General features: G+C 37.1%; 2 protein-coding genes and 1 long non-coding RNA gene across 7 annotated transcripts in view; 1 reads left to right on the top strand and 2 right to left on the bottom strand.

Moving 5' to 3' along the window:
- LOC122656972 (casein kinase 1-like protein HD16) lies at window positions 1–6,509 on the bottom strand. 3 transcript variants are annotated; one of them, XM_043851694.1, is made up of 17 exons: window positions 6,312–6,508; window positions 5,767–6,179; window positions 4,016–4,141; window positions 3,852–3,925; window positions 3,217–3,286; window positions 3,070–3,125; window positions 2,892–2,963; window positions 2,630–2,724; window positions 2,470–2,533; window positions 2,226–2,355; window positions 1,926–2,144; window positions 1,666–1,808; window positions 1,399–1,573; window positions 1,104–1,194; window positions 861–1,018; window positions 566–754; window positions 1–469 (listed from the first exon to the last, which is right to left on the bottom strand). In XM_043851694.1, the coding sequence occupies exons 2-17, from the start codon at window positions 6,124–6,126 to the stop codon at window positions 410–412; spliced, it is 2,082 nt and encodes a 693-aa protein (XP_043707629.1). In that variant the 5' UTR covers window positions 6,127–6,179; window positions 6,312–6,508; the 3' UTR covers window positions 1–409. The 3 variants fall into 3 exon arrangements, with proteins under 3 accessions (XP_043707629.1, XP_043707630.1, XP_043707628.1); XM_043851695.1 differs by having other exon boundaries at window positions 1,666–1,796; window positions 5,767–6,509; XM_043851693.1 differs by having other exon boundaries at window positions 5,767–6,508.
- Window positions 4,205–12,621, top strand: LOC122656973. The gene is made up of 3 exons (XR_006332198.1): window positions 4,205–4,215; window positions 11,646–11,651; window positions 12,470–12,621. It is a non-coding gene; the product is annotated as an uncharacterized LOC122656973 (long non-coding RNA).
- LOC122656971 (golgin-84) overlaps window positions 11,031–24,947 on the bottom strand; it is a 25,512-nt gene continuing 11,595 nt past the window's right edge. The window contains exons 8-21 of one of the 3 annotated variants that reach the window (XM_043851692.1): window positions 22,176–22,232; window positions 21,794–21,868; window positions 21,646–21,717; window positions 19,681–19,743; window positions 19,475–19,573; window positions 18,855–18,926; window positions 14,486–14,554; window positions 13,844–13,891; window positions 13,654–13,749; window positions 13,461–13,537; window positions 12,992–13,037; window positions 12,786–12,884; window positions 12,645–12,689; window positions 11,031–11,418 (exon numbers count right to left, since the gene is read on the bottom strand). In XM_043851692.1, the coding sequence (XP_043707627.1) occupies window positions 11,347–11,418; window positions 12,645–12,689; window positions 12,786–12,884; window positions 12,992–13,037; window positions 13,461–13,537; window positions 13,654–13,749; window positions 13,844–13,891; window positions 14,486–14,554; window positions 18,855–18,926; window positions 19,475–19,573; window positions 19,681–19,743; window positions 21,646–21,717; window positions 21,794–21,868; window positions 22,176–22,232 (990 nt within the window). In that variant the 3' untranslated portion in view covers window positions 11,031–11,346. Of the gene's footprint in view, window positions 11,419–12,644; window positions 12,690–12,785; window positions 12,885–12,991; window positions 13,038–13,460; window positions 13,551–13,653; window positions 13,750–13,843; window positions 13,892–14,485; window positions 14,555–18,854; window positions 18,933–19,474; window positions 19,574–19,680; window positions 19,744–21,645; window positions 21,718–21,793; window positions 21,869–22,175; window positions 22,233–24,947 lie in introns of those variants that run through there. The other 2 variants (XM_043851691.1, XR_006332197.1) reach the window with 2 other exon arrangements.

Here is a 24,947-nt window from a genome sequence, read left to right on the forward strand (position 1 = left end):
AAGAAAACTTTTCATAACACCATCAAACATTAACAGCAATCAGAACATGACCTGTGCATATGCCTTGTATCAAGCGATCATTATTCAGGACTATACAAACTTTATGACAATAAGATGTCATCATGCCTTTGGACCTGATAGATCATGGATGTTACTGGAAGGACATTTCCACACTCTTGACAAAGACACAGCACAAGGTGTTAGGAATAGCTGATATCAGACTTTGAACAATTAATAGTTGCACACATCAAAATTTCTCCAGGCCAGGTGTCACAATGAGCAATTTAGCTTCAGAAATGAGGGGTTTGTAGCTTCCCAATCAGATGGCAAGAGGTATGAACCGGCACCCATATGTGACCAGTATCTTCAATATAAAATCTGGAAGCAACCCCAACAAAAAATTGGGAGGTCATGAGACTGTTCGACCATAGCAGATAGATGCAATATATAGATTTTTAGCCCATTTTTCCTGCAAGCAACCATTATGTAATAATTTCAGTGTCAAAAAATAAATATTGCGAAATAGTAGGGGGGGGGGGGAATGAAATGAAAACAAAAAAGCAACCTTGACATGTGTACTAGGAAAAGCAGACGTTCGAAGAGTCTCTTGTGTTTCATCTCCTGGTTTTCTTCTAGGCACACTAAGAACAAAAGCAGCCTGGTCCCAAGTTGCTGCTGTGGCTGTGATGCGATAACCACTATCCCATCTCCGGTGGATACCTTCACTGGGATACAGAAAATCTAATTCAACAACCTGAAAAAAAAATATGAACAATGAGATCAATCTGACAAGCATCATTAAAGTACCAAAAGTAGCATCATATTGAAATAGAAAAAAGCTTCACAGGAGTCAACAAAACCTGGTCTGAAAATCCTGCACTACGGGACATAACAACTCCCCATCTACTTCCTGCTGTGGCCATGGAGGTAACATAGAAACCCTCCCTCCACTTTTTGTTGATCCACTTGAATGGAAATGAATCACTAACTTTGTACGACTGCTGTGCATACTGTGTACCTGGAACCAATGAATTAACAGCAGCTCAGAGAACTGACAATAAAAATCACAAACTCAACTACAAACAAGTTAAAAGGAAACTTACCTTTAGACATTACAACCAATGAGCTTCCATTAGTAGCTCCAGCTATGGAACTAATATAGTAGCTCTTCTCCCACTGCTCCATAATCCATTCCTACAAATTAAACAAAACTAAAAATAAGCAAGTATTTTTTTTTAACCTTGGGCATACATAAACATAACATATAAGCAGCTTCACTTATACGCACACACTGAAGTACTATAAGTGTTGAATTCAGCCAGGAACAAATAGTTGAACACAATGGCAACCACATGGCAAATTGCCTTGGGTAAAAAGGAGATGCAAGCAATTACTCACTTTATGAAGAAATAAAGGTGATAGTTCATAAACTTGAGCAGTGAAACCAGTTCCTGCATCCATGATAAGGGCCCATAGATTTGAACTAGATGCCACACTGCTAATAAATAGACCATCTTCATTTCCCTTCGCAATATGTTGGGCAAGTCTTCCATCTGCAACATTATAGTGATACCTAGAAAAAACCATGGCTCCATGAGCTATCAGCTTATCACTATGTTATCATAGCACAAATTCAACATTTCGTGTCATCTGAGCAATAAATACCTTTGCTTCATAGGCCGGCGAGCATTATAGACACTAATCCATTGAGTCGCAGGCATACCCATCCTGACCTTTTTCTTAGGCTGCTCATCTTCCTCATCCTCCATGGTCAACCGGCCTCTCTTATGGCCAACCTGATAGATAAGCTTTACAACATGTAACCATACATTAGATGTGTTCCAAGTAGCCAATGGTCAGTCAATAAAAGAAGGTTGGAAAACAACAACAACAACAATAATAATAAGAAGAAGAAGAAGAAGTACCTTCTGTGCTCCATCAGTGTTAATTGGTCGAATATCAGGATTTGGACCGACAATTCCATCAAATAGTGATATGTATCTTGCGTAATTTGGTTCCTCGTCAAACTTCAAATTCACAACAAATTCAACAAACTGTCTGAAAGGTTGTGGACAAAAGCAACAAAGATTTTCTGGAGCTGTTGCCATCTTCTTTTTGCATACAAGGAAGCCTTTATTTTCCCCCTATAACAAGAGCAATGAAGCATGAGAAAAAATTTAAACAAGACAATATTAACATTAATGTAGACTTTGGGAAGGGAATACCTGGTAGCCTTGCCAAGGTAGGCGACCACGAAGAAGAAAAATTAATGTATATGCAAGGGATTCCAAATCATCTCTCCTGCTTCCAGTTCTCCCAAGATGAGCGTGCACACTAGCATAACGCACTGTTCCCCTGAAAAGCCAAAAGGGTGGTGAGCCAAATGGCAATTATTTTTCATTTTTTAACCTCTCATACAAGGAAGCCCAAAGCAAGATCAACAAAATACTCATGATAGATTGACAGTACCTGAAAACATCAGGCCGCTGGTCATACTCAACATGCTGACCACTTGTGTCTCGCCACCTAGTGGCTGCCATCCAATACAGGTTATACAATAATAAGAAACTCAGCATTCTATATGATGCAGAACGAGAACAAGGCAAATTGAAAATAAGATAAAACTAACCCAAACCAAGATCAACAAGGAACAGTTTTTTCTCATCTGGAGTCCCTGGGGTACCAAGCAAAAAGTTCTCGGGCTTGACATCCCCATGAACATACCTGCCAAAAATTGAGGCAATCTTAATTATATTTAGCGAACAGTAAGACAAGCACTTTAAAAATACAGTGAAACAACCAAAATTCTTGCATGGACATCCATTGTGTAATGGGGAAAGTTTATTGAAAATCTAAGTTAGTGGCATATCTTCCCCCAAAAAAAATCTCACCCTTTAGAATGCATCTTTTCCAGAATAGAGATAGCTTCAATTGCAATACAAGCAACCATCTCAATAGACATTCTGCAGTTAGTAAGATGAAATTAAAAATTGGAGAAAAATAGGTCAATTTAAATAAATTAAAAACAAAAAACTGAAAATAATATATTAAGCTCCTCAAGAAACTCACGTGTGGGAATTGTTATTCCAAACATCCCATAGACTTGGTCCCAGCATATCCATAACCTGTAGGAATTAAAAATTACCAGCAGTCATCCTAAAAACACACACATGTCATCAAATGAGGATCATAAAGCAAGTGTAAATAAAAACATACCATGACATAATAGTCACCTTGGCGGCCCTTGTAATGGACTCTTGGCACACCATGACTGCCACCAAGAGTGCTGCAATGCAATACAGAAGATAAGTATACATTGTTTCATGCTTGACAAGATACAATACTATTTACAGAGCATGGAACGAGATCTCGCTGAGATCTATAAGATATCTCGGTATTTTGAAGGTCCGAGACGAGACAGAGGATGAGTTAAGGAAACAGCATCGACTCAAGATCTCGGAATTATCTCTGTATTTTACATTACTTGTATGTATATACCACTAAATTATGTGTAGAATAGGGCCTATTAGTACGTCGTAGCTTACCAACCTAGAGTCCAATGTCAAACTCCTATTTGGACTTTGATGTTTCAAAAATCAAAATCTGATAGTGTCATTGTGTTTTAATGGCCTAAAATAGGCTGCATACCAAGTCATGACCTAACTAGGTCAAAGACCCACCGAAAAATGGCTTCGAGTTCAAAAAAAAAAAATGCACCAACTTGCCAAGATCTCAGCCCAACTCGGTTTTCTGTCTGGCCGAAACCAGGTCCGAAGCCGAGACCTTGAACCATGTTAGATTAAGCAGAAGATAACTAAAGCATACAATAAGGAGAATATAAGGAGTTATACTTGTAAACTTGCCACTCATAAGGCGGTCCATAATTACACCCCTTGCTACTTCTATGCTCAAATTTTAAGGCAACCTGAAGTACAGAGATCAGAGAACACATTAAAAGACGAGATCCAATAAACACCATATTAAGCAATCCCACAGTACAGAATAAATGTCACACCTCATTAGCTCCTGGGCCAGTAGTAGCAATTGTAGTAGACATACGGCGTCCAACATACACTTGTCCGAAGCCTCCTTTGCCCAGCTTTCTTTCTATTTTATACATTGGAGAATTACCCACTTGGACCTGTAGCAAAGGAACCATAGAATTAAACACATGCCCAAACAATTAAAAGCAGGAACTACTAAGTACAAGTGAATGTAATAAAGACATCGCTCATAAGTCCTTTCCTCTTTTAATTGCATTTTTGCCCTTAACTCATTGATCACAATTAGTACCACAATTCCTAGAACACGAGTGAAAAAATAAACATGAAGAAAGCACATAACCTCTAACATTATCCAAGATAACAGAAAGACAAGTAAATTGAAAGTCACAACAGGAATTTGCACCTGATGAAATTAAAATATTTTGGGATTCCATTCTCATTTGACCGTATCTGGGATGAATACATATCAAGAAAAGAAAAATAATACTGCTATTTTTGGATTTAGGAAACTACAAATATAATAATAATAATAATAAAGATATTTGAAAAAATCAGAATCTAAAAACTAAATAATAAATTAAAAATTAAAAAAATAAGTCTACATATTCGTCCGACCATAAGGCCCGCTACAGTGCAAACCCACCCTAGGTCAGAACGGGGTCCTCTGCACAGCTAGAATTCCAACAGAGTGTGACCTGCCATGCGCACTTAATAGGCATTGTGCTAGCAGACTCCTAGACCTAGAGATTAAGTAGGAAGATTGTAAATGATTATAGAACGGGTACCTCCTAAACCTAGAGATTAAGTAGGAAGATTGTAAATGATTACGGAAAGGGTATGTCATATTTCACTCTCTCACTTCTCAAATGGAACCTCAAAGCTCCACAAAAACCAAGAAGTGCAAGCTGAAAGCCAGGTAGATATAAAGATCAAAACTAAATTTCTAAAGCACATTGGATCAGAGGTAAAGAAACCAATATCATCAAGATCCCAGAGAGTTCAATTCAGATAGTACAGAAACTGGGGTTTAGATATGTGAACCATTACATCAGTAGACAGATTTAAAGAAGAAAAGCATTCAGTAGTGACGAAACAGTGAACCAAGACATATTCTGAGAAAACTTGCATTGGCTAGCTTTGAAACGCACGGGGTGCATTTCCTGTGCAGTAAAAGAAAACTTGACTTGAGATAGAGGGGAAAGAAAGTGAAATGGAAGAGGAAATAAAAAGACCAAAACTTATTGCACCACCAACACGTTAGTGTCTGGGGAGATGATCAGATGAAAAACAAATGTCCCTATTTTTGCCCACCCCCGAATATAATGGAATGGAAAGGCAGTTAATCCGAAAGTTAGAATTCCAAAAGCGGTCGAAAGAGTAGAATGCATAACCTGCATGACACTCTCCCGACTCCTACTGTACCAAATTTCCCCACCTAATATGATAAATCATCCGATGCTTCACTCCCAAAAGGGAGACGCAGTGACGAAAGAGTTTTCAACAATACTAAAACTTCAGCTCTAAACAGTGACACAGAAAGCCCATAAGGATCTCCAACGGAATAAGTTCTCAATCTCCCAGATAACCAGATAAAAGCTGTCGTCTCTCGTAACATTAGAAAAAGAAGACAAACCCAGTTAATTTAATTTTTCTAGCACCAAAACTTAAACACCACAATCTCCGTCAAAACGCTCCCATACAAACCCAAGAGCACAAGGCAATGACCAAAAAGAGAACAGAGAAGGAGAAAAAAATTCCAAACCTTTTCAGGAATGGGAGCAGTGCTTCCTTCATCTTCCGCCCCAGGAGCCTTATCAGCGCTCCTCGCTCCGCTATCGTAATCGTCCATCTGCTTCTCTCCAACCTCCTCCCCACCAGCCGCAACCAATCCACCAAAACCAGCCTCAACTCCTCTGCCAACGCCGCCTTCCTCTAAAATCCTTGCTTCCTCCTTAGCCTGCTGAGACGTCGTCGGAACAGAGCCCCTCACGATGTTCTCATCGACCGGTTGCTTGTTCTTCGTTGTTCGTCTTCTTCTCGTCTTTGTAATCACCTTTTCCTCTCCGATCGGTTTCGGCTGTGCTGCCCGGCCCCTGCGCACTCCACTACGCAGTTCCGGCATCGTTCACCCATCAAATCTCATTCTTGAAACCCCTTAGCTTCTCCTCCACAACTCTTGTTTCACAAACTCATTCTAGAACCACAGAGTCGGTCCGACTAGTAGAGAACTAAAGCAGAAATGGATCAAAACAAACAAACAAACAAACAAATACCAAAGAGAGAGAAAAAAGGATTGAAAACTCAAACTTTCTCCAACAGATTCCGGAAAGGGGAGACCAACAAAACCAAAGAAGCAACAAATAATCGAAAGATATAAAAGATCGATTTAGAGAAGATTAGGGTTTTGAACGATATGATTTTGGGGATCTGTGGAGGTAACGCTTCCACTACATTCAGAAAAAAATGAGCGAAATTTGCTCATTGAGGCCCTCGGCCGAAGCGTAAATTGCTTTATTTTTTTAATTTTCACAAAGAGGAGACATGTCTATATATATATTGGGGTGAATATAACCTCTTAATTATTACCAAAAAACAGAAATAATATAACCTCTTAAATGTGTGCCAGCCTTCGACATGAGGTAATGGACGGTCCGATTTGATTTCCAAGAAAGTGATTTTTCATTTTATTTTGGGCTTATTTTTGTGAAGAAATACTTTCTTCTTTTTTTTTTGTAAACAAGAAAAACTTTCTTCAAGTGAGGAATAAAGCGAGCTATGAGAGAAACGAACATTCGAATTACAAAACAGTCCTCCATTTTTTATAAGTTGACAAAGCTATCCTCTCATGGAATATGGATTTGTTGGGCTTGGGCCTTGGGCTGAGAATGTGAGATGCAAAGCTAAATGCTTTGGCAGTAGCATAATCACCGTAGATGTTTCATCGCATAAGATGATTTTGGATTGACTAATCTGGAGCATTGATTTTTTTGTACAATCTGATCTTAGATACACTGGATCACTATCCCCACCGGTGTCTTTCTTTTGCCCTTTTTTTATTCCTAAAAATAATTCCCGCTGGTCCTACACATTTTCATGATGGAGTAGAGCTTTCCTTTTTCTTTTTTACTTTTTTTTTTTTTTTTTTTTTTAAGCAAAAATTATTTCTATTTTTTTTTTGTTGAGAAAAAAAAACAAGAATCAATTTTTTCAAAACTTTATTTTGCCATTTGGCAAATTTCAATAGGGTTTAAACTTTACATATAAACTAGGATCTACTGGTTTATCTGCTCACAAAATTTAGATCTCATTTCATATGCCACGTGGCAGTTGTTGACAATTAAAATATGTGTGTCATTGCAATATAATCTAGATTATCCAAAAATATAGAGATTGTGTTTTAGATTAATTATACATTAAATTTGGTGGTCCATCATATTTGTATGCTTAATAATGTAATTGACTTTTCCCTCTACACCTTTAAGGGTTTAAAAAAATTAATAAAACCAAATTTATCATAGTCTTTAAACCATTGCTTTTATATGCCAATGTCCAATTGAATTGAATTTAGTGCATGCATGGAAAGTTAAACAAGTTATGAATGATGTATCTATAAAAGTAATCAAAATTTATTTAATTTACGCAAATTATCTAGACTCGAATAGAAAAATGGTAGAGGATTAAATGATCCATTTAAAAATGTGTGAGAGATTTAGTTGTTGTATTTTGTAAAGTATTAAATTAAAGGATTTTGACACGTTTATTGACGTATTTAGAACATAGCATTTTTTTATTGACCCTTGTCGTATTTTAGAATGTTTTCTTACATGAATAGTAAAGAAGAGTTTTCAAAATAATTTGAAAATGACTTATCATCGTATCATTTTCAATAACTATCATTGTTCCACTTTCATATAAAAAAAAAAACTATCATTGTTCCACATATTTTTTCAACTATACAATGAAATGATTGGATTTTACTATCATTAAAAAATATATGTTGTATAATTAATAACAAGATTTAAGGTTACAAATTATTGTCACCAATATTAGTTACAACAAGACTTTTCCTTAACTAAATTACATTGATGATTTAAAAAAAGGAAAAACTCAGTTGTACAACCTACCCTTTCTCAAAGGTTCATCATTATTGAGCAATATGGAAAAATGATGTGGTAATTCCGACTATTGTTTAAAAACGATATAATCTCGATATCCATGGATTAAATTTTTTAATTCAAAAATTTATTAGATGCACTCCTATGTATGCTTGCTTTAGTGCTTTTGCTTTTACTATGCGCTAAAAGATAATCTTAGATTCTTTAGTAAAAGGGAACAAAATTACAACGATGTTAGTGTGTAGATTCCTACGCATGTTATCTCACATCCTCTATGGACCTCACACACTCTCTCCTTGTCAAACCACCTTCTTAGCAATTTGCTTTTCCCATCCCTTCATTGGTGGGAAACTACACTCTAGCATCGTAGTGAATCCTCTTGCTTTTTTAAAACAATATTTTGTTAGTTGACAAGCTTTGATTGAACAGAAACTTGGCATGCGAACAAAAGACGTATGGATCTACCAATCGACAAATTTAAGTTTCATTGGCTTTACCAAATGGTAGATTTGTATGGCTTCTTAAATGGACTTATAAGGAAATCTTATCCTTACAATTTTCTATTTTATTCTTGCTTTAATTTCACGTCGCTTCAATATTTCACTTTACTTATAACAATGTAAAAGGGAAAGGATTCTCTGCGCAGCAACATGGCCCTACATCAATATAGGGGCTAATCACAGCGCACGGAAGAGCATCAATAGGGATGGGATTTTTGCATTTTCACCTTGAGCTATGCTTGGGCTTGGAAGTGACGTTGCTAGACAGTGTTTTCATTCGATACGATCATTGGTTTTGGGGTTGTCTGCAACTGAACCAAACTTTACATAATCCATTAAATTGGAATCTTTTATATAAAGGTATAGAGATGGAAGGACTTTAGTAGGATTATTCAAATAAAATGGGATGAAATCCAAAATAATGGTTTTGGATTCCATAGTTAAGTGGCTTCTACTGAAGGATTCGATTTGGAGGCCAAATTATCTACTCTCATGCACCATTGCTGAAAGAGGAGAACTGAAAACTATGGTAGTAATGCAGGTCATCTCTCTCTCTCTCTCTCTCTCTCTCTCTCTCTCCTTCTCTCTCTTTCTTTCTTTCCTAGTATCTAATAATACAAATAATCCATGATCTCTTTAATCACCAAGATATGTCTTGAAGAGGGCACCGTCTTGTGCAATTTGTGGAAATGGGGTATCATTAGGTTTTTTTGTTTATAAGCTTTTGAAATCGAATCCGACTTCACTCTTGGCCTATAGTGTTCAAGCCTTCAAGGTTTTCTATGATTTACATGAAAACCAAATTTGTTGACGAGAGGAAAAAAAATAGAAAGAGACCGAGTTTTTGTTCACCTTCGGCGAAAGAGGGCGGAATCCCCTTACCATTGTCATTGATCTTGTTTGATTGGATTAAGGAAAGTGTTTACGAGAGTTTATGATGGCACAAAGGTCTAATCTCACGGTCAACTCACCAGTGATGAAAGGATTTTTCCTTCTCTAGGCGTGAAGGAAAGTTTTTGCCAAAAAGAAACATCTAGCCCCCTTATTGTATTGCCAGTTTCTTTACTAGTAGTAGCATGTGCCATGTGATAGCTGTAGATGGGATTTTCACATTGTTTGATATTACTTTGTTCTATTTTCGCTGTAACTATTGGCAATAAGTACCTAATTATCGGACATTTTGTGCACTTTACTGGTCAAGCATCCATACTAGGTAACATATATTATATTATTAATGTGAAATTAAATTGTAGTAGAAACTTTCTGATTGAAAATAGAAAGAAAAAATTCAATACATAATGAACCATATAATTTGAGAAAGAACACAAATATATATATATATATATATATATTTTTTTTTTTATTTTTTTTGATAGATAGGGGGGGGGATGTAGGATGTGAACCAGGAGACTTGAACTCAAGACCTCCTGATAGCAATGGGCCTTTACGCACCACTAGCTACCAAGTGCACTAGGCACTTGCCACAAAGAATACAAATATTGATAAGTGACAATCCTAGACCACTACTTGATATCCAAAGATTAAGGGCAGTAACCAACAATCTACATAACAAAATCCAACATTCCATGCAAAAAATCAATATACAATTGAAGACCAGAACAAGGATACTAGATTAAGTATATACGGTACAAATGCCAGGATGAGATTCCTTTTACGAGTATTTCAGGTCCCCCAACCCTCCCTTACCTTTCCTGGGTTCCCTTTCTTGACAATGTGAAGCTACTGAGGCTGCAGAAAATAAAGTAATTTCTACACTAATATAGTTGGTAAATTTGTTTATGTAAATTACCACAGACTCATCAGTTATTTATGAGATTCATATTAGTGTGAATACTGAAGATCATTGCTTGTGTAGGTTAAGTATTTACAAAAGTGAACAAATTTATCTACGCCAGCGGGTATAAAGCCTTTCAATATCTAAAGTTTTAACACTTGGAATGTGATGTGGCTATTTCAACTAGATGGATAAATGAGTAATGCTGTAAATTCAATCACATACCCTTCCATGTGATGGCATATCCACCCATGCACTGTCGGTACACCCTCTCATCACAAAACATTTTAAGAATAGTCTTGAATTTTTCAATGTTATATTTTGTCACTTTGTCACGTGGCATAACTTGAGGTGCTGGTGTAGAGTTAGCTTCTATACTCACTTGTTTAGAGAACCTGCCCCCTTTAGAAAACACACCCACATGAGAATAATTTGTCACCTACAGAAAAAAAATTTCAGTTCACACTTTAATGATGCACAATGTTAGGAGACTTGGGAGAGTAAGTCGTATTCATTAATCTATAGTGACTGAAGGTAACCCCATTTTCCCAAACTAAAATGCAATATTCATGGTGCACATATAAGAGATTAGGACAATAACACAACAGTGGAGATATTTCTTGGGGGAAAAAAAATCAATCCAATTGCTTGCCATAATATATGGATGAGTATATACATACTTCTGACACAAATATATCCAAGTTTCTATTCAGTAACATTTGGGCACCAGCCTCTAGTTTACCATATACCAGTATAAAATGAATTGATATGTCACAATCCCCATTGCCAGGGGCAAAAATTACATATGCTAGATGTAGAAGAGGAAATGCAAGGGAAGGGAGAAAGTAATGTTGATGTATCCCTACAAGAAATTAGCAGAATTTGTGGGTAACTCCAAAAGGCTAGCTTCTGACCCTGCAGCATCTGCAGTCTCATGGCAAGGTTGGGTTGGCAAGTCCCATAGACTCTGCAACTTCTCTAGGGCTGAAACTGTCTGCTTGTTCCTACAGATTGCGCAGAACATCAGAGTTAGCCGATAATAACCAAATTGCACATCAGATACTTGAATATCATACCAGTGGTCCTATCCACATATGGATGTGAATATTAGTTCAATACAAGTACTATTATATTCCTGTAAGATTAAGTGCATGTAAGGTTGCGGAAAATGATCAAGCACTGGTTTATCAATCTGTTGGTGCTATTAGCAGAGGACCAAAATTTTTTGAAGATGTTTGTAAATCATAGGGACATTTTTGTACTTTCAGAGAATTAAGGTTTCTCAATATGTAATGACTTATGTTCAAAGGTATTTATGTCCTCTTTATATTTTTGAATCAATTGAATATATAAGAGGCATGGTGGTCTAATTGAATTATTCATGCAATCTCCCTTTCTCTCCTTCTCACGTGTCTCTTCCTCTCTCTATCTCTCTCTCTCCTCTCTCCTCTCTCCTCTCTTCCCTTGCAGGTTTGAGAGTCTCTCGCTCTTTCATCATAATCCATTGTCTTGCCTTCACATCAGTGCAATGCAACTGTGCTACACACAGAATGCATTTAAGTTTTTCTTTCACAAAGATGGAAATGATGGCTATGATAGAGGCGCTCTTCTTTGATACCAGCAATTCTTACAGTTGTTATAAAAGTGCTTTTGAGTATTTTGTGGCACACGTTGCACTGTTGCAGTGATACAAATGCATACGTTGAGTTCTCAGTTTTGTTTAGGCTCCTTCTAGTTACAAGTTAAAAAAATTGAAGGGTAGTGAAGCTAATTTAAAAAGAGAATGGAAACTTTTGTAACCATGATCTTGTAACTAACTTAAAATCTTTCCGGATAACATAATTTACCTTTGCAAATGGATTATTAATCATACTTATTATCTTATCAAAAACCAAGGAATTTGGATGAAAATTGAAATAAATTTTAATTACTAAATTTATTAAGTGTTCGAATTAGTTACATTATCATTGTTGGTAATAAATAAAAAAGTTTTCATTTTATTTTTGTTTTTGTCTCATCTCCCTTCCCTTCACTTTATTTCCAACCACACAGAAGATATTGTGACTTATTAGTCAAGTAAAGAAATTAATGCATTTCTCAATTGATTATTGGGCATCAGGTGATCATTTTAAGCTGAATTCAGAATCATTCAGCCATAGAGGAAAGTGTTTCTTTAACTCAACATCTCTTTATGATCAGCCTCCTGTGATGTGGGAACAAGCATACATACCTGAAGGCGATGGAGCAGATACATCAGGAAGAGATGTACAAAAACCTGCAAATGAGTTCGTTCAGTCAGTATCCATTTCTAAGCCTCCTATATAATATTGCTTTGCAACTAATTTCCAATTAAAGTGTGGTCGGTTTTTACAAGATAGAAGAGTAGGATCACTCGAGCAACGGGGTATTGCCAGAGAAATTTAGTAGCACGGACAGCTCCAGAATCCAAGAGTTTTGCTGCTTTTTGAAACTACAAGAAATAATTTAACCATAAGATTATGAAAAAAAAGAATGGAAATAAGGGTGCACATGAGATGCGAAGGAGTTTAAAAAAAAAGGCGCAAGGATTTAGCATACCTGTATGCTTGCCCCAACCATATGTCGGTGATGCAAGGGGAGAGGCCTACAGGTTTTATTCCATGCAAAAAAATGATAAGTACTTGCCAAAAATAGAGGGATATATTTTGTTCTGAGAGACAACATAGAAACATTGGTACATCTTCAATGTTTGTCTACCACACCATAATTTGGAATTTTGATAGAAATAAAAGCTTGGATAAGATGCACAATCTATAGCATAAAACATCCCATTAATTTTGAGCTTACACAGCAGTTAAAAGCATGTTATGAACTACCCAAATTGTATATCAACTGAGACAAAATATATCGCACTTCGGTGGACAGCAATTTTGAAGCATGTCATGGATTAACGAAAATAGCACATTATACAAAAGAGACAAAAGATATCTCATTTCTGTGAAGAGTATCCTAAACGTTGGAGGGAGGATGGAGACAAATGCAGCTGACATGAGAAGATGTAACATACTCAAGTGCTTTCAAGTCGGTGTCTTCTACCCAAGATGATGATGCACGACGGGAGACCCTACTTCTTTCTGCTTCAACCTGTTTGAGTGAACTAGTGAATTCTATATACAACAAACAGAAGGTAAATAGAAACACTGGTAGAGATGAATTAAGATAAATTAAGCGGCCATCGTTGAACCAGCCAAAAGACATACTTGTACTTCTTGAAGACGCTTTATTTCTTTCTCCAATTGGAACTCTGCTGCAGCCTTTTCACTAGCCATGGTTTCAAGTTGCGTTTGCTTGTAGTACTGAGTCATAGTTTTCCAATTTTACGATGTAAGAATCCAGCAGAACTCATCAATAAAAACATTTATTCTGAAGAAATTCCAAAGTCTGACATACCAATAGATCAGTTAGTTCACGATATCTTTTTTCGAGTTCCATATGCTCCTGGCAAATCATTGGCAAGAAATAGGAATCCAATAAATATAGCTTTATATGAGCTCATACATATTATTCTGGACATCCCAATTTCGGTATGCCAACAGATCAGTAGGTGACAGTATCTATTACACTGAGTCATTATTTATAATGAAAAGACAAGTAACTTGAATATGTGGCCAGGCCATATCCCAAATATATTAGTAGGCTAACCAATAAAGAATGCTTACCTTTTCATCTAAAAGTTAATAGAACTCAAAAAAATTGTATAATGTAGGTTTACTGCTAAATAGAGGGTTTGGTACACTTTATTTTGAGCTAGCACTTGTCCAGTTGAAGTAGAAAGAAAACATTTGAATCAAATGTCTGATCCATAACTGAACCAGAGACCAAGCTTTGTTTATGGATCAGTGGATAGACCAGGTTTTGGAATATCTAAAGTTTGAACAAACATGACAGCGTTGAACTGCACCATCGACTTTGTCAACCCTATCTCAATAAGACGACACCAGCATGAAAGTTGAAAACAAGGGTATCTGAATGTAGTGCATTTAGTAACTGAAGGGAGCACAATCTATGATCATAAACACAGAAGCTGCGGACCTGCCGGGAATAATGCTCAGCATCCCTTTTCATGGCTGCAATTTCCACTCTCATTTTTTGAACTTCAGCCTGCCAGAAGAAACAATGAAGAGACTAAGCAGCAAGCTGAAATTGTTGTTCATAAATCCTACACTAATGTAGCAGAAAAACCAAATATGAATGGGTTGCCTCAAAATATCATACAAAACAGACTAAGTTATCAATGAATGGCCTCATAAACATTAAATTTTCTGTCATAAAAAATCTAAACAATTAGATAAAGGATCTAACAGCAATTATTTTAAAGCTACGCAAGAGCCTGTAGCTGGTCTACTACCATTGAATATCAAAGCTCACAGTTTGTTTCAACACAGTATCGTCCCATAGCAAAATACCATTGAAAAGTTGAAACTGTTCGGATCCTCTGGTCAAACCGAAGATCCATCCAAACAGTTCAATGGTCTGAATAACCAGAAGGTTCCACAAAATTTTTATTGGAAGCTCACTTAGAACCCTCAATGGCGATATTCTTTCCCACCGAGGGTCTTTTTCCTTTGTTTGACTTTTCTGCTATGACTTGAAGTCATCCATCAGTCTTTTATATGCTATTGAAGATTTGTCTCCAGAATCTGTTTACCTGGGTGTGAAGATTCCGGCTATACTCTATATGTTTTAGGAATTGTTTTATCATCAGTCATGTCAGACGTTACCACAGCATCAACTGTGCCGGATGGAGGCAGTGATCGTGACTTTCCTTCATTCCCTACAAGCTCTATCAAGTTAGATGGGAGCAACTATTTGATGTGGTCGCCCTCTTGCTTCCTTTCTATTGATTCCCGTGACTTTTCTGGCTACCTTACAGGGGCATCTGAGAAGCCTATCAGTGCTGGTTCATCTCAGAAGAAATGGAGTTCAGATAACTCCCTTGTGATGTCCCATCTTATCAATTATATGAACCCTAATATTACACGGGGTTATCTTTTGTTGGATAGGGCAGGCAAAATCTGAAAGGCTGCCAAGGACACCTATTCTCAGGTTGGCAACAATGCACAAGTCTATGAATTGGGAAAGAAGATCCATGAGATGAGATAAAGAGATTAAAATCTTACTTGGCTGAACAGTTTGAAATTAAGGATCTTGGACTTTTGAAGTATTTCTTGGGGATTGAAGTATCAAGGTCAAAGAAGGGTATAAATATTTGCCAGCGGAAGTTTGTTCTGAACCTATTGAAAGAGACAGGAATGTTGGGATGTAAGCCAGCCAACTCCCCAATTGATCAGAATCACAAACTAAGTGAAGACTGTGGTTCTCCTCTTGTAGATGCAGGGAAATATCAAAGGTTGGTTGGGAAATTGATCTCTCTCTCCTTGACTCGGCCATACATCAGTTATGCAGTTGGAGTGGTGAGTCAGTTCATACATGCTCCCAAAAGTGGACACATGTATGCTGTCTATCGCATCATCAGGTACTTGAAATCCTCTCCAGGAAAAGGCCTTCTATATGCCAGACAATCATATGAGGACAGAGGGCTACACTAATGCAGATTGGGCTGGTTCTATTTCTGAAAAACGATCTACATCTGGTTACTGTACCCTTGTGGGTGATAATTTTGTTACATGGAGAAGTAAGAAACAACCAGTTGTTGCTAGATCCAGCGCGAAGTCTGAATTTAGAGCCATGGCTCATGGGGTGTATGAACTCATATGGTTGAGGCGATTGGTTCAAGAATTGGGATTTGATCATGAGGGACCTATGTGGCTCTACTGTGATAACAAGGCGGCTATAAGCATTGCTCATAACCCTATGCAACATGACCGAACAAAGCATATTGAAGTTGATAGACACTTCATCAAAGAGAACATGGATTCAAGTTGCATTTGTACTCCATTTGTGAAGACCGGTGATCAACTGGCAGACATTTTCACCAAGGGTCTCATTCTGAACCAATTTAGTACTCTTCTTTGCAAGCTGGGAATGTATGACATTTATTCTTCAGCTTGAGGGGGTAATGTAGTCCTAGAATAGGTGATAATCCTACTAGAAGGCAATTGGAATCAAGCTTTGGTCAAGCCTGCTGTTTAGGGCTGATTTGGGGCTGTTTTAGGGCAAAATTAGGGTTTAGGATGGGAATTTGGGAATGGGGTTTATAGGGTTTTAATCTGCAGGTTTAGAGGATCATTATGATATAAAAATATCTTGGTTTGGTTAGGTTTCAAAATTCTGCAGATTTAGGGTTAGGGTTTCGGGTTTTGTAATGAGGAAAAACAACTAAAATTATGGTTTAAAGTAGGATTTAGGGGCAGGGGTTAAGGTCGACTGTTAGAGGGACTAGGGGGAAGATTCGGTTGCAATATGGAAGGTTTCTGATGGCTGAATGTGTCCCAGCAGAAAATTAGGGTTTTTAGGGTCAATGGAGAAGAGGGATCTTAGGGTTTGGATGGACAGAATGGGCAGCAGCTAGGGTCGAGTGGAGATGGTGATGAGGGGAAGTTATGGTCCAAATCTGATCAGATTCCAATGGAGGAGCAGATCTGAATCAGAGTTTAGAGTCTTCTAGGGTTTATGAAAAATAGGACAGAAAAGAAAGAGGATCGATTGGGGAAGGAAAGAAAGGATAAAACAGAAAATTAAAACCCAAACTTACACTGGATTCCTCCGGCAGCAGCTTGGATTGTTGAAGGATGAAACCACCTTCGAAATAGGGATCCTCCCAGCCGCCACGGCGTAAGGAGTCGCAGGATTCCACCCACCCTTCCACCTTGATAAGCCCACAAGGATGCACACACTCTTGGAGAGCAACAATGGCAGCCAACAAGCAAAAGCTTTTTCATTAATCAAATTCGTGTTCCAGGCTTTGCCCCCTTACAACCTTATATAAAAGACTCAAAAATAGACTTCTACTCTAAAAAGGAAAGGCCTAACCCAATCCCTAACCTATTAGATAACTTAAACTGATTAGGAAACTAAAATAGACTCAAAATAGAATCCTAATGACTTAAAAACAACTTAAACTACTTAAAATAAAGAAGATTCCCTACTAGCCAATAGGATATAAGAACCTCTTAGCCAATAGGATCACTTCACTTAAATTAGACTAATTGAACCAATTGGATGCAACCAATTCTAAACCGGTTCAATCTAAAAATAGGAAAATAAACTAAGTATTGGGCTAATCCCGTATGCAACCTATATGCCCCTAGTTTAGGCTCATTAAAGTGGCCTAATACATAAAAAACCCTTGGGAACAAAGGCCCAACATGTATATAACCCAACCCTAGGCCTATTTCTAAAGAAATAAGCCCTATTTGGTGATCATTCTGCATCAGGGGGAGTGTTAGTGTTTGTGTTAGGGGTACATTAGTCACTGTTCTTATTATTAGTCATAGAGTTGTAATTTTATATCTTTTTACCTTTTACCTCCCTAGGGAGGCCCTTTGTAATTCCTAAATAGTTGTTAATGAAGTAAATAGCTGTTAGGAGACTATTCTCTAAACACCCACGATTTTCCTTCTCATCTCTTCTTCTTCTTCTTCCTTTCCAAACCCTTACACCTTCTTACTTGCTAGAATCAGTCCATACCTAATTTCTAACTTACCCCTGGGCTGGTCTACCCTGAACCCCAGATCAGTGCCCATCTCCCTCCTCCCCCCATTCTCAATCCTTTTGGTAATGAATTTTTTATTCATCCAAAAAAAAAAAAAGTGAATCACCATAAAATTACGAAGAGACCATAAAATTAACCCATTTGATAGCGTAAGAAGTTTCTTAAGATCCAGATGTTTTTCTTTTAGGTTTTAAAATCATGTATAAATTGAAACATTGAGAAGTCAATTGCAGGATTTTAAACTACGGAGTGAAGCCTTTAAATCATGAATAAGATACGGTAAGGATATAAATAAATGATTTGCATATTTCAAAAAATGAAATGAATTCAATATTTTATATTTAACCTAAAAATAATGATGAAAATGCAAACAAATACTCAATTTCGACTTTAGTCAGTTGCAGTATATGCCTCCTTTAAAGGGGACATTATGATAGCAAAATATAAAAAATTATTAAAAAACAGAAATAGAATAAATTAACTATTAGCTTCATCTAGGTGAACTTTTTTAACTTTCTTGAGGTATGCAAGATTCAGTTGCAAAAAGTGACTAGGTAGAAGTCACAAGGAGTCAATGGAACCAAGTATTTGACTCAGAAGAGTCATTTATAATCGAAATCATCACCTAACACTTCAATTCTTGGGAGAGTTGCGTAGTCAATGGAAATATCATAAAAGCATCATGGTTCACATAAACCATTGCACTATCAACCATTAGCTATAACAATATACAATATAGGTTTCATTAACAACAATACTGTCAAGTAATAACCAAAAGACACTTGCCTCCAAAGAAAAAAGCTTGCCCTCTGCGTCTCTTTGACCTTGGCGAGCACGCTCCACTTCTTCTTGCCATGCCTGCATCTTTAAATTTGAAGATCTAAAGTAAATGACCGGAAATGGGAGCTTTAAAATATTGTTATAACTTGAACATTTGTCTGAAACAAGTGAGAGAAAAACTTAAAGATGGTAGTCAAATCAAGGAATTTCTTTGGTAAGCACTAATGCTCCTATCAGCGAATAGAACAAAACTAGAGAGAGAGAGTTTTTGTTTTGAGAGAGAATAACCCTGACGTTGAACTTGCAAAATTACCTTTAACTGAGGTACAGTTTTTCGTGAAATATTAAAGCAGAAAAAAAGTAAGTGGATTATTGTATCTCAAGCTTTAATCACTGCTTGCCTAATCATCGAAAGATATCCTGAATATTAACAGTATTACATATGCCTAAAAACAAAACTATCATGAAGATTAGAAAAAAGGGAAATGCGCCATCTTGAGTATTTATCGCTTCAAAGACACGAATAAAGACATCAAACTTTTAGCTTCTGCATATGGTTCACCATACTAGAATTGGATAATAAAGATCTGATCAGTCCCAATATGCTAAAGGTTTATTCTTTCTACCTGAAGTGCTTGATTTGCTTCTTCGGGTGACCTCTTCTGTTCACGGCGAGCACGAGCTTCCATATCTTGCAGCTCTTGATTTAGTGATGCACATTCAACCTGATAAAATGTAATGATGATCAATCTGAAGAGATTAAGAGAGTATTCACATTTTAGGAATGAGAAACAAAAGCTTCCATCTCATTTGCAAAACACAAATATTCTACCTCAAGCAATGCCAACTTCTGCTCTAGTTCTGCTGCCCTTGCTGTCCTCTCATCCACTGTTCTCTGAATAACGAGGCTATCGTCAAAGATTGCAATGAAATCATAGATGCTAATGGCACTTAATAGATGTGACTTCTTCATGGTCTTTAAAGAATAAGAAAAGAAAAAAAAACAATTTATTTCTATGATACTGCATTTTTGAGAGAGTAACTAGAATCTTCTAAAGAACAGAAAATTATTGCTTCCATTGGACCATTTGTATCTGTAGCATCAGGATCTGATTCATGGATCTCTCAGTTCGAGAAATAAGAGGATTAAACCACTTTTTTTTTCCTCTTTTTCAAATTCAAGAAATGTTGGTTGATCGTATATTTCATTATAGTTCCATGATTCAAAGTATCAATTCCTATTTGATCATTTTAAATTCCATATTAAAGGTTGCAATCAGATTTATTCATTAAGAATAATTGATTCGATACATTTCTTATGTATCCTAGATGCTATATTGGATTTGAATTAGATTCAGATCAATCTATATTGATTGACTGCCTCCATTATGTTATTGTTAGCAAATACCACTGTTTTTAGTTTTGGACCTTCCAAATCATTCCCACACGAGATCCAGACCGATTTTTTTCTGATCCTTCGCTAAAAAGATTCGTTCTCTTCATAACAATTTAGAGAGGTAGAACCAATAAAGAATTTTTTCCCCGATTCATCCCTAGAGTTGAATACCTCATTCAAGATTTTTTTGGATCCAATCTGTAGGAAATTAATAGAAACGGCAAATCCCTTATGATACAACAGACCCGACTCGGTTATTGATAGAGTGAATAGATCTACCATTTCTTGAAATCTCTCTTCTGATTCAAAATTGTGGTGTAATGGATTTCCCCCCTATTCCGGTCATGGAATAGATGAAATAAATAATAAAAAATAAAAAATAAAAAAGAATTTTGTTCAAGACTGAAATCTTATTGGAGCTGTCCATATCCGGTTCACCCTTCGGAACCATATCACACCCCGGATCTGGTGAAATAGGATGAATTGAGATGGTATTTTGTAAATACACAATTATCTTGAACATATCAACCATTTCTTTATTTCCAATCACCTGGAAGGGACAAAAGAAACATCTTGTTCTTTCTTCAACAATTTCTGATCTCTAATGGACCTCTCAGTAGGATTTGAACCCCGATATCTGCAGAAGGGAGGCTTTGAGGTCCTCAGAGATTCCTGAAAGGAAGAGGAGGGACTTTGAGAAGTTAACTTTAAGGCCTGAGATAGCCTCGAAAAGGTTCAGACAAGACTGGATGGATTGGAGAAGGGGGGGGGGTCAGCTTTAAAAAAGAGCATGAGATCATCAGCAAAGGCAAGGTGGGTAAGGTTTAGGGCTTTACCCTTGGGAAGGGGAGTGATGAGTTGCAGGTCAGTGAAGGATTGGACGCAACAAGAATGGACCTCAAGGGATAAGGTGAAGAGGTAAGAGGATAGGGGACAACCTTGGCTTATACCAGTAGAGGAGGGGAAGTAACCTGCTGGACTACCATTGATAAGGCCAGAAAAGTGGGGAGAGGAGATACAGAGGTAAACCCAGCTTTTACAAAGGGGTTAAGTAGTAAGTTGCTTCATCCTATTGTATGCAAGTTGGGCATGTGTGATATCCATGCACCAACTTGAGGGGGAGTGTTGTAATATCGGATGTAATATGGGTATAAGGGTAAATCTGTCCATAGGGGCATTAATGCACTTGTACCTGTATGCCACTTATTATAAATAGAATAGGGCTGTCGCACTAGCAGCCCAATCATTCCTCTCAATCAAACACATCAACATTTATGTAAAGTTCCAAGCAAAGACCAACATGTTCAAAATATAATCACAATGGACCAATTCAGTCAGTACTTAGTACACATTTCCAACTAGTTTTAGGCATCTGATCAACATCATTGGTCCTTACAATACCTGTATCCTTGCGAGGGCTGTCGATGCCTCAGCAGATCTATGTTCTAATTCTACTTCCCTTTCCATAGAAGCCTGTTCATTAAACACATTATTACAGTGCAGGGAAACCAAAAAAGAAGAAGTTATTTAGACATATTCAGTGATTAACCTTTTTGGTAGCATTATGTGCTGCACGCTCTTCTTCTGCCCTCCGTTCTGCAGATGCAATCTCCTCCCTTAAAGCCTAGTGAATGTACACAAGCTCCAATCTCAGAATTTCCTTTTTTTTTTTTCATGGTGGTAAACAAAATAAGTTTGCCAAAGAATATCAGAGAGACAGAGAGAGGATAAAGGAAGCCAAAAAAGACCCACCAAACCCGACAGCCCAAAATACAAACAACCAACAACTGAGAAACTGGAAAAACTTCAGGCACCACAACGTAACCAAAGACCTTCACTCCATAAACACCAAGAAAAATCCTAGAGACACATGAAGATCCAGAAAAACTAAGTCATCTATGTAAATTGACAAAAAGAAATAACCTCCATACCTGCATCATCCGTGTCTCTGTAAGTTCCCGGTTCCTCATAATATAATCTAAGTCTGCCTGATTAGAAATATGAGAAGACCATCATTATATTCACAGATGTCTTAAAAAGTCCAAGTAAGAAAGACAAGTCAAAAGCTTTTACAGGTTTTCCCTCCGACAAAAATTATTAAAGCTTAGTTTTTTAAGGGGATGCTCACAGATGCAAAAGAAAAAAAAATGACACAATTGGCTTCTTGTTGTTTTATTCTCCATTCTTCATGTTCCATGTATTTGGTAGAAAAGAGACGGCCCTGAGGATACTACTTTCTAAATATCCAATTTTTTACAAAAATTGAGTCTCTAAATCAATAGGACTGCTAAAAGGAACCCTATAACCCATAAACATCCAAAATAGCCAAAAGAAGATAAGGCACTCAAGCATCATCACTTTGTTTAAAAGTAAAAAATGTTAGAAAGGTTCAAAATTTAAAGCAAAAGTGGCAAGATTGGGCCAAAATATTTTGGTTTCGACAAGAGTCAAAATTGGCAAAATTATGGGTAGATATTTCAGTTACACCAGGGATTGAAATCACACCCTGGCCCCAAGGGTGAAATTTCAAATAATTGAATATTAGCAGAACAAACCAATAGAGAAGAGTCTATTTAAACTCCTAACAACACCATTTTCAGAATTTTATGGTCAATAAGGCTTCATGAAGATTCCACAATTTTAAAGGCCAATAAAAGTGGCACTCAGTAGGTCCCACGGTGATGGGCCTACCACCTACAAAATCTACAACAGAGGATCCAAGAAATGGGAAAAATATGGAACAAAACCAATAAATAAGCCTAAGCCCATGATCAAGCCCAACTCATGACTAGAACCTATACCAGGCCATAAGATGTTTCCAGGACCATATACCTGGCTACAGAAGCCTTATACCCTGTGTTAGGCTGTTAGCTTATTGCTTCTTTAGGAAGCTACTCCCTATTGTTAGAAATTTCTTTCGCAAGTTCACTTTCTTATGGAAAACCATGCTCACAACTTGAGTAGCTAGAATATAAGTTCAGCATTCCTTTATGCACAGTTGGTATCTTCAGAATCCAAACTGCCAGGAATGGGCCACTTTTGTGATGAATTAGATGAGAATGAAACAAAAAAAGAAAACTGTATGTGTTATCTCTTTTATCCAAATCTAATGACTACAAATGTTGAAATCTCCACCCATATTTGTGGGATTAGTCACTGTTTATGGCAGATCCTACCACAATGGAGATAGCCAAATAATAAAAGAATATTATCTAATGTTGATGTATACATTGACATTGCCCTTCCCTAACAGTTCAAGCTTTTTGGTGAAACGGTAGCGAACATGGTTTCAGAGAAGGGAGGTCAAGTGTTCGACTCCTGGGAAGTGCATCGGAAGAGTTTTCCCGACATTTCTTCTCCCTCGGTGCTGCGCAAAGGAAATTCCGCGTGAGTTCCACTTGCAAGGACCATGGGATCTTGGCCTGCAGGTGCGGGGGAGAGTTGATGTATATATTGATGCTGCCCTTCCCTAGCAGTACAAGCTTTTAGGTGAAGCAAACATCTAACAATTGCAGGGCAGAACTGAGAAGGTTTTAAAGAAAAAGAGTAAACTGTTGAACGTAAGAGGACATTGAGAACTTGATTTTAATTAAGTGGAAGTGATGCAGATTGAAGAATGACACTAGACTTTCAAAAATTTATAGGGGATTCTGTTTTTAAATTTTGGTGGTTGCAAAAGAATCTTAAGCTACAGCTGAGAGATTTAGGGGAAAAAAGTTGAATGGCCAAATAGGATTGTGAAGAAGTTACAAATACAGCCTGCAGTTGGGGCGGATTTGATTGCTTTTGATTTTGGTGAACTTCCAGATGGGGCAACTTTCATGTGGGGGTAGCTTAGGGTGCAGCCTATGGGCTACCACTAATGAAAATAATAAGGGGTTGCGTTCAGGGTTTATGATGTAGAAGTCTTGTTCCTCAACAATCCCATGAAGGGTGAACTGAACCCTATGATAGGGTTAATTACGAGAAAGGATGCCTGCTAGGTAGATCTAGAAAAGAATTGCAAGAAGAGAGAAAATTAAGGTTTATGGTAAAATTACGGTTGGGGTTTAGTAAGAGAGTAGTTGATTGATATGATCACAGGATAGCTATGTTGATTCCATGGTTTTAAGATTCGAGATCAGAACAACCGATCTGTGTCGTGATTGGCAGTAATCAATCTGATTTTTTTGGCTTAGTTCCTTTGGTAACTCAAGAATCGATGGGATCGGTTGGATTGGCCATCAGTTACAGAGAAGAAAACAAAGCCAGTCTACAACCCTGCGATTTTTTTATTGTAGTTCTTAAATCCCACAATCTCAAGACCAGAAAACATAGGGAAAATGCTGTTTTTCAAATATCTATGGCGTAGATTGATCCAATCAACAAAAGAACTAGTTTTGGGCGAGAAGAATCAGATCTAACCTCGTTTCCTGAGGTGTTATTGATAGGTATTTTAGACCCAGATTCATTTTTTCTTCAAGTATTTCTTATTAAACATGTAGATGAAGCGTATTTAGGTCAGAGATCTATGGATTTCTGCAATGTATTTTAGATTGGCATGATGTTTCTTCTCCTGCAAATCATGAACTGCATTTACATTCAAAACACCTCCAAATTTTTGGTTTTCATTTTTTTTTTTGGGGCAAAAGGGAGAAACATTGGGGAATATCAAGAGAACATTCAGATTTTACATGTCAGTTATGATTTTACAGATCCATACA

The sequence above is a fragment of the Telopea speciosissima genome, chromosome 3 (genome assembly GCF_018873765.1).
Source record: "Telopea speciosissima isolate NSW1024214 ecotype Mountain lineage chromosome 3, Tspe_v1, whole genome shotgun sequence".
Lineage (NCBI taxonomy): Eukaryota > Viridiplantae > Streptophyta > Magnoliopsida > Proteales > Proteaceae > Telopea > Telopea speciosissima.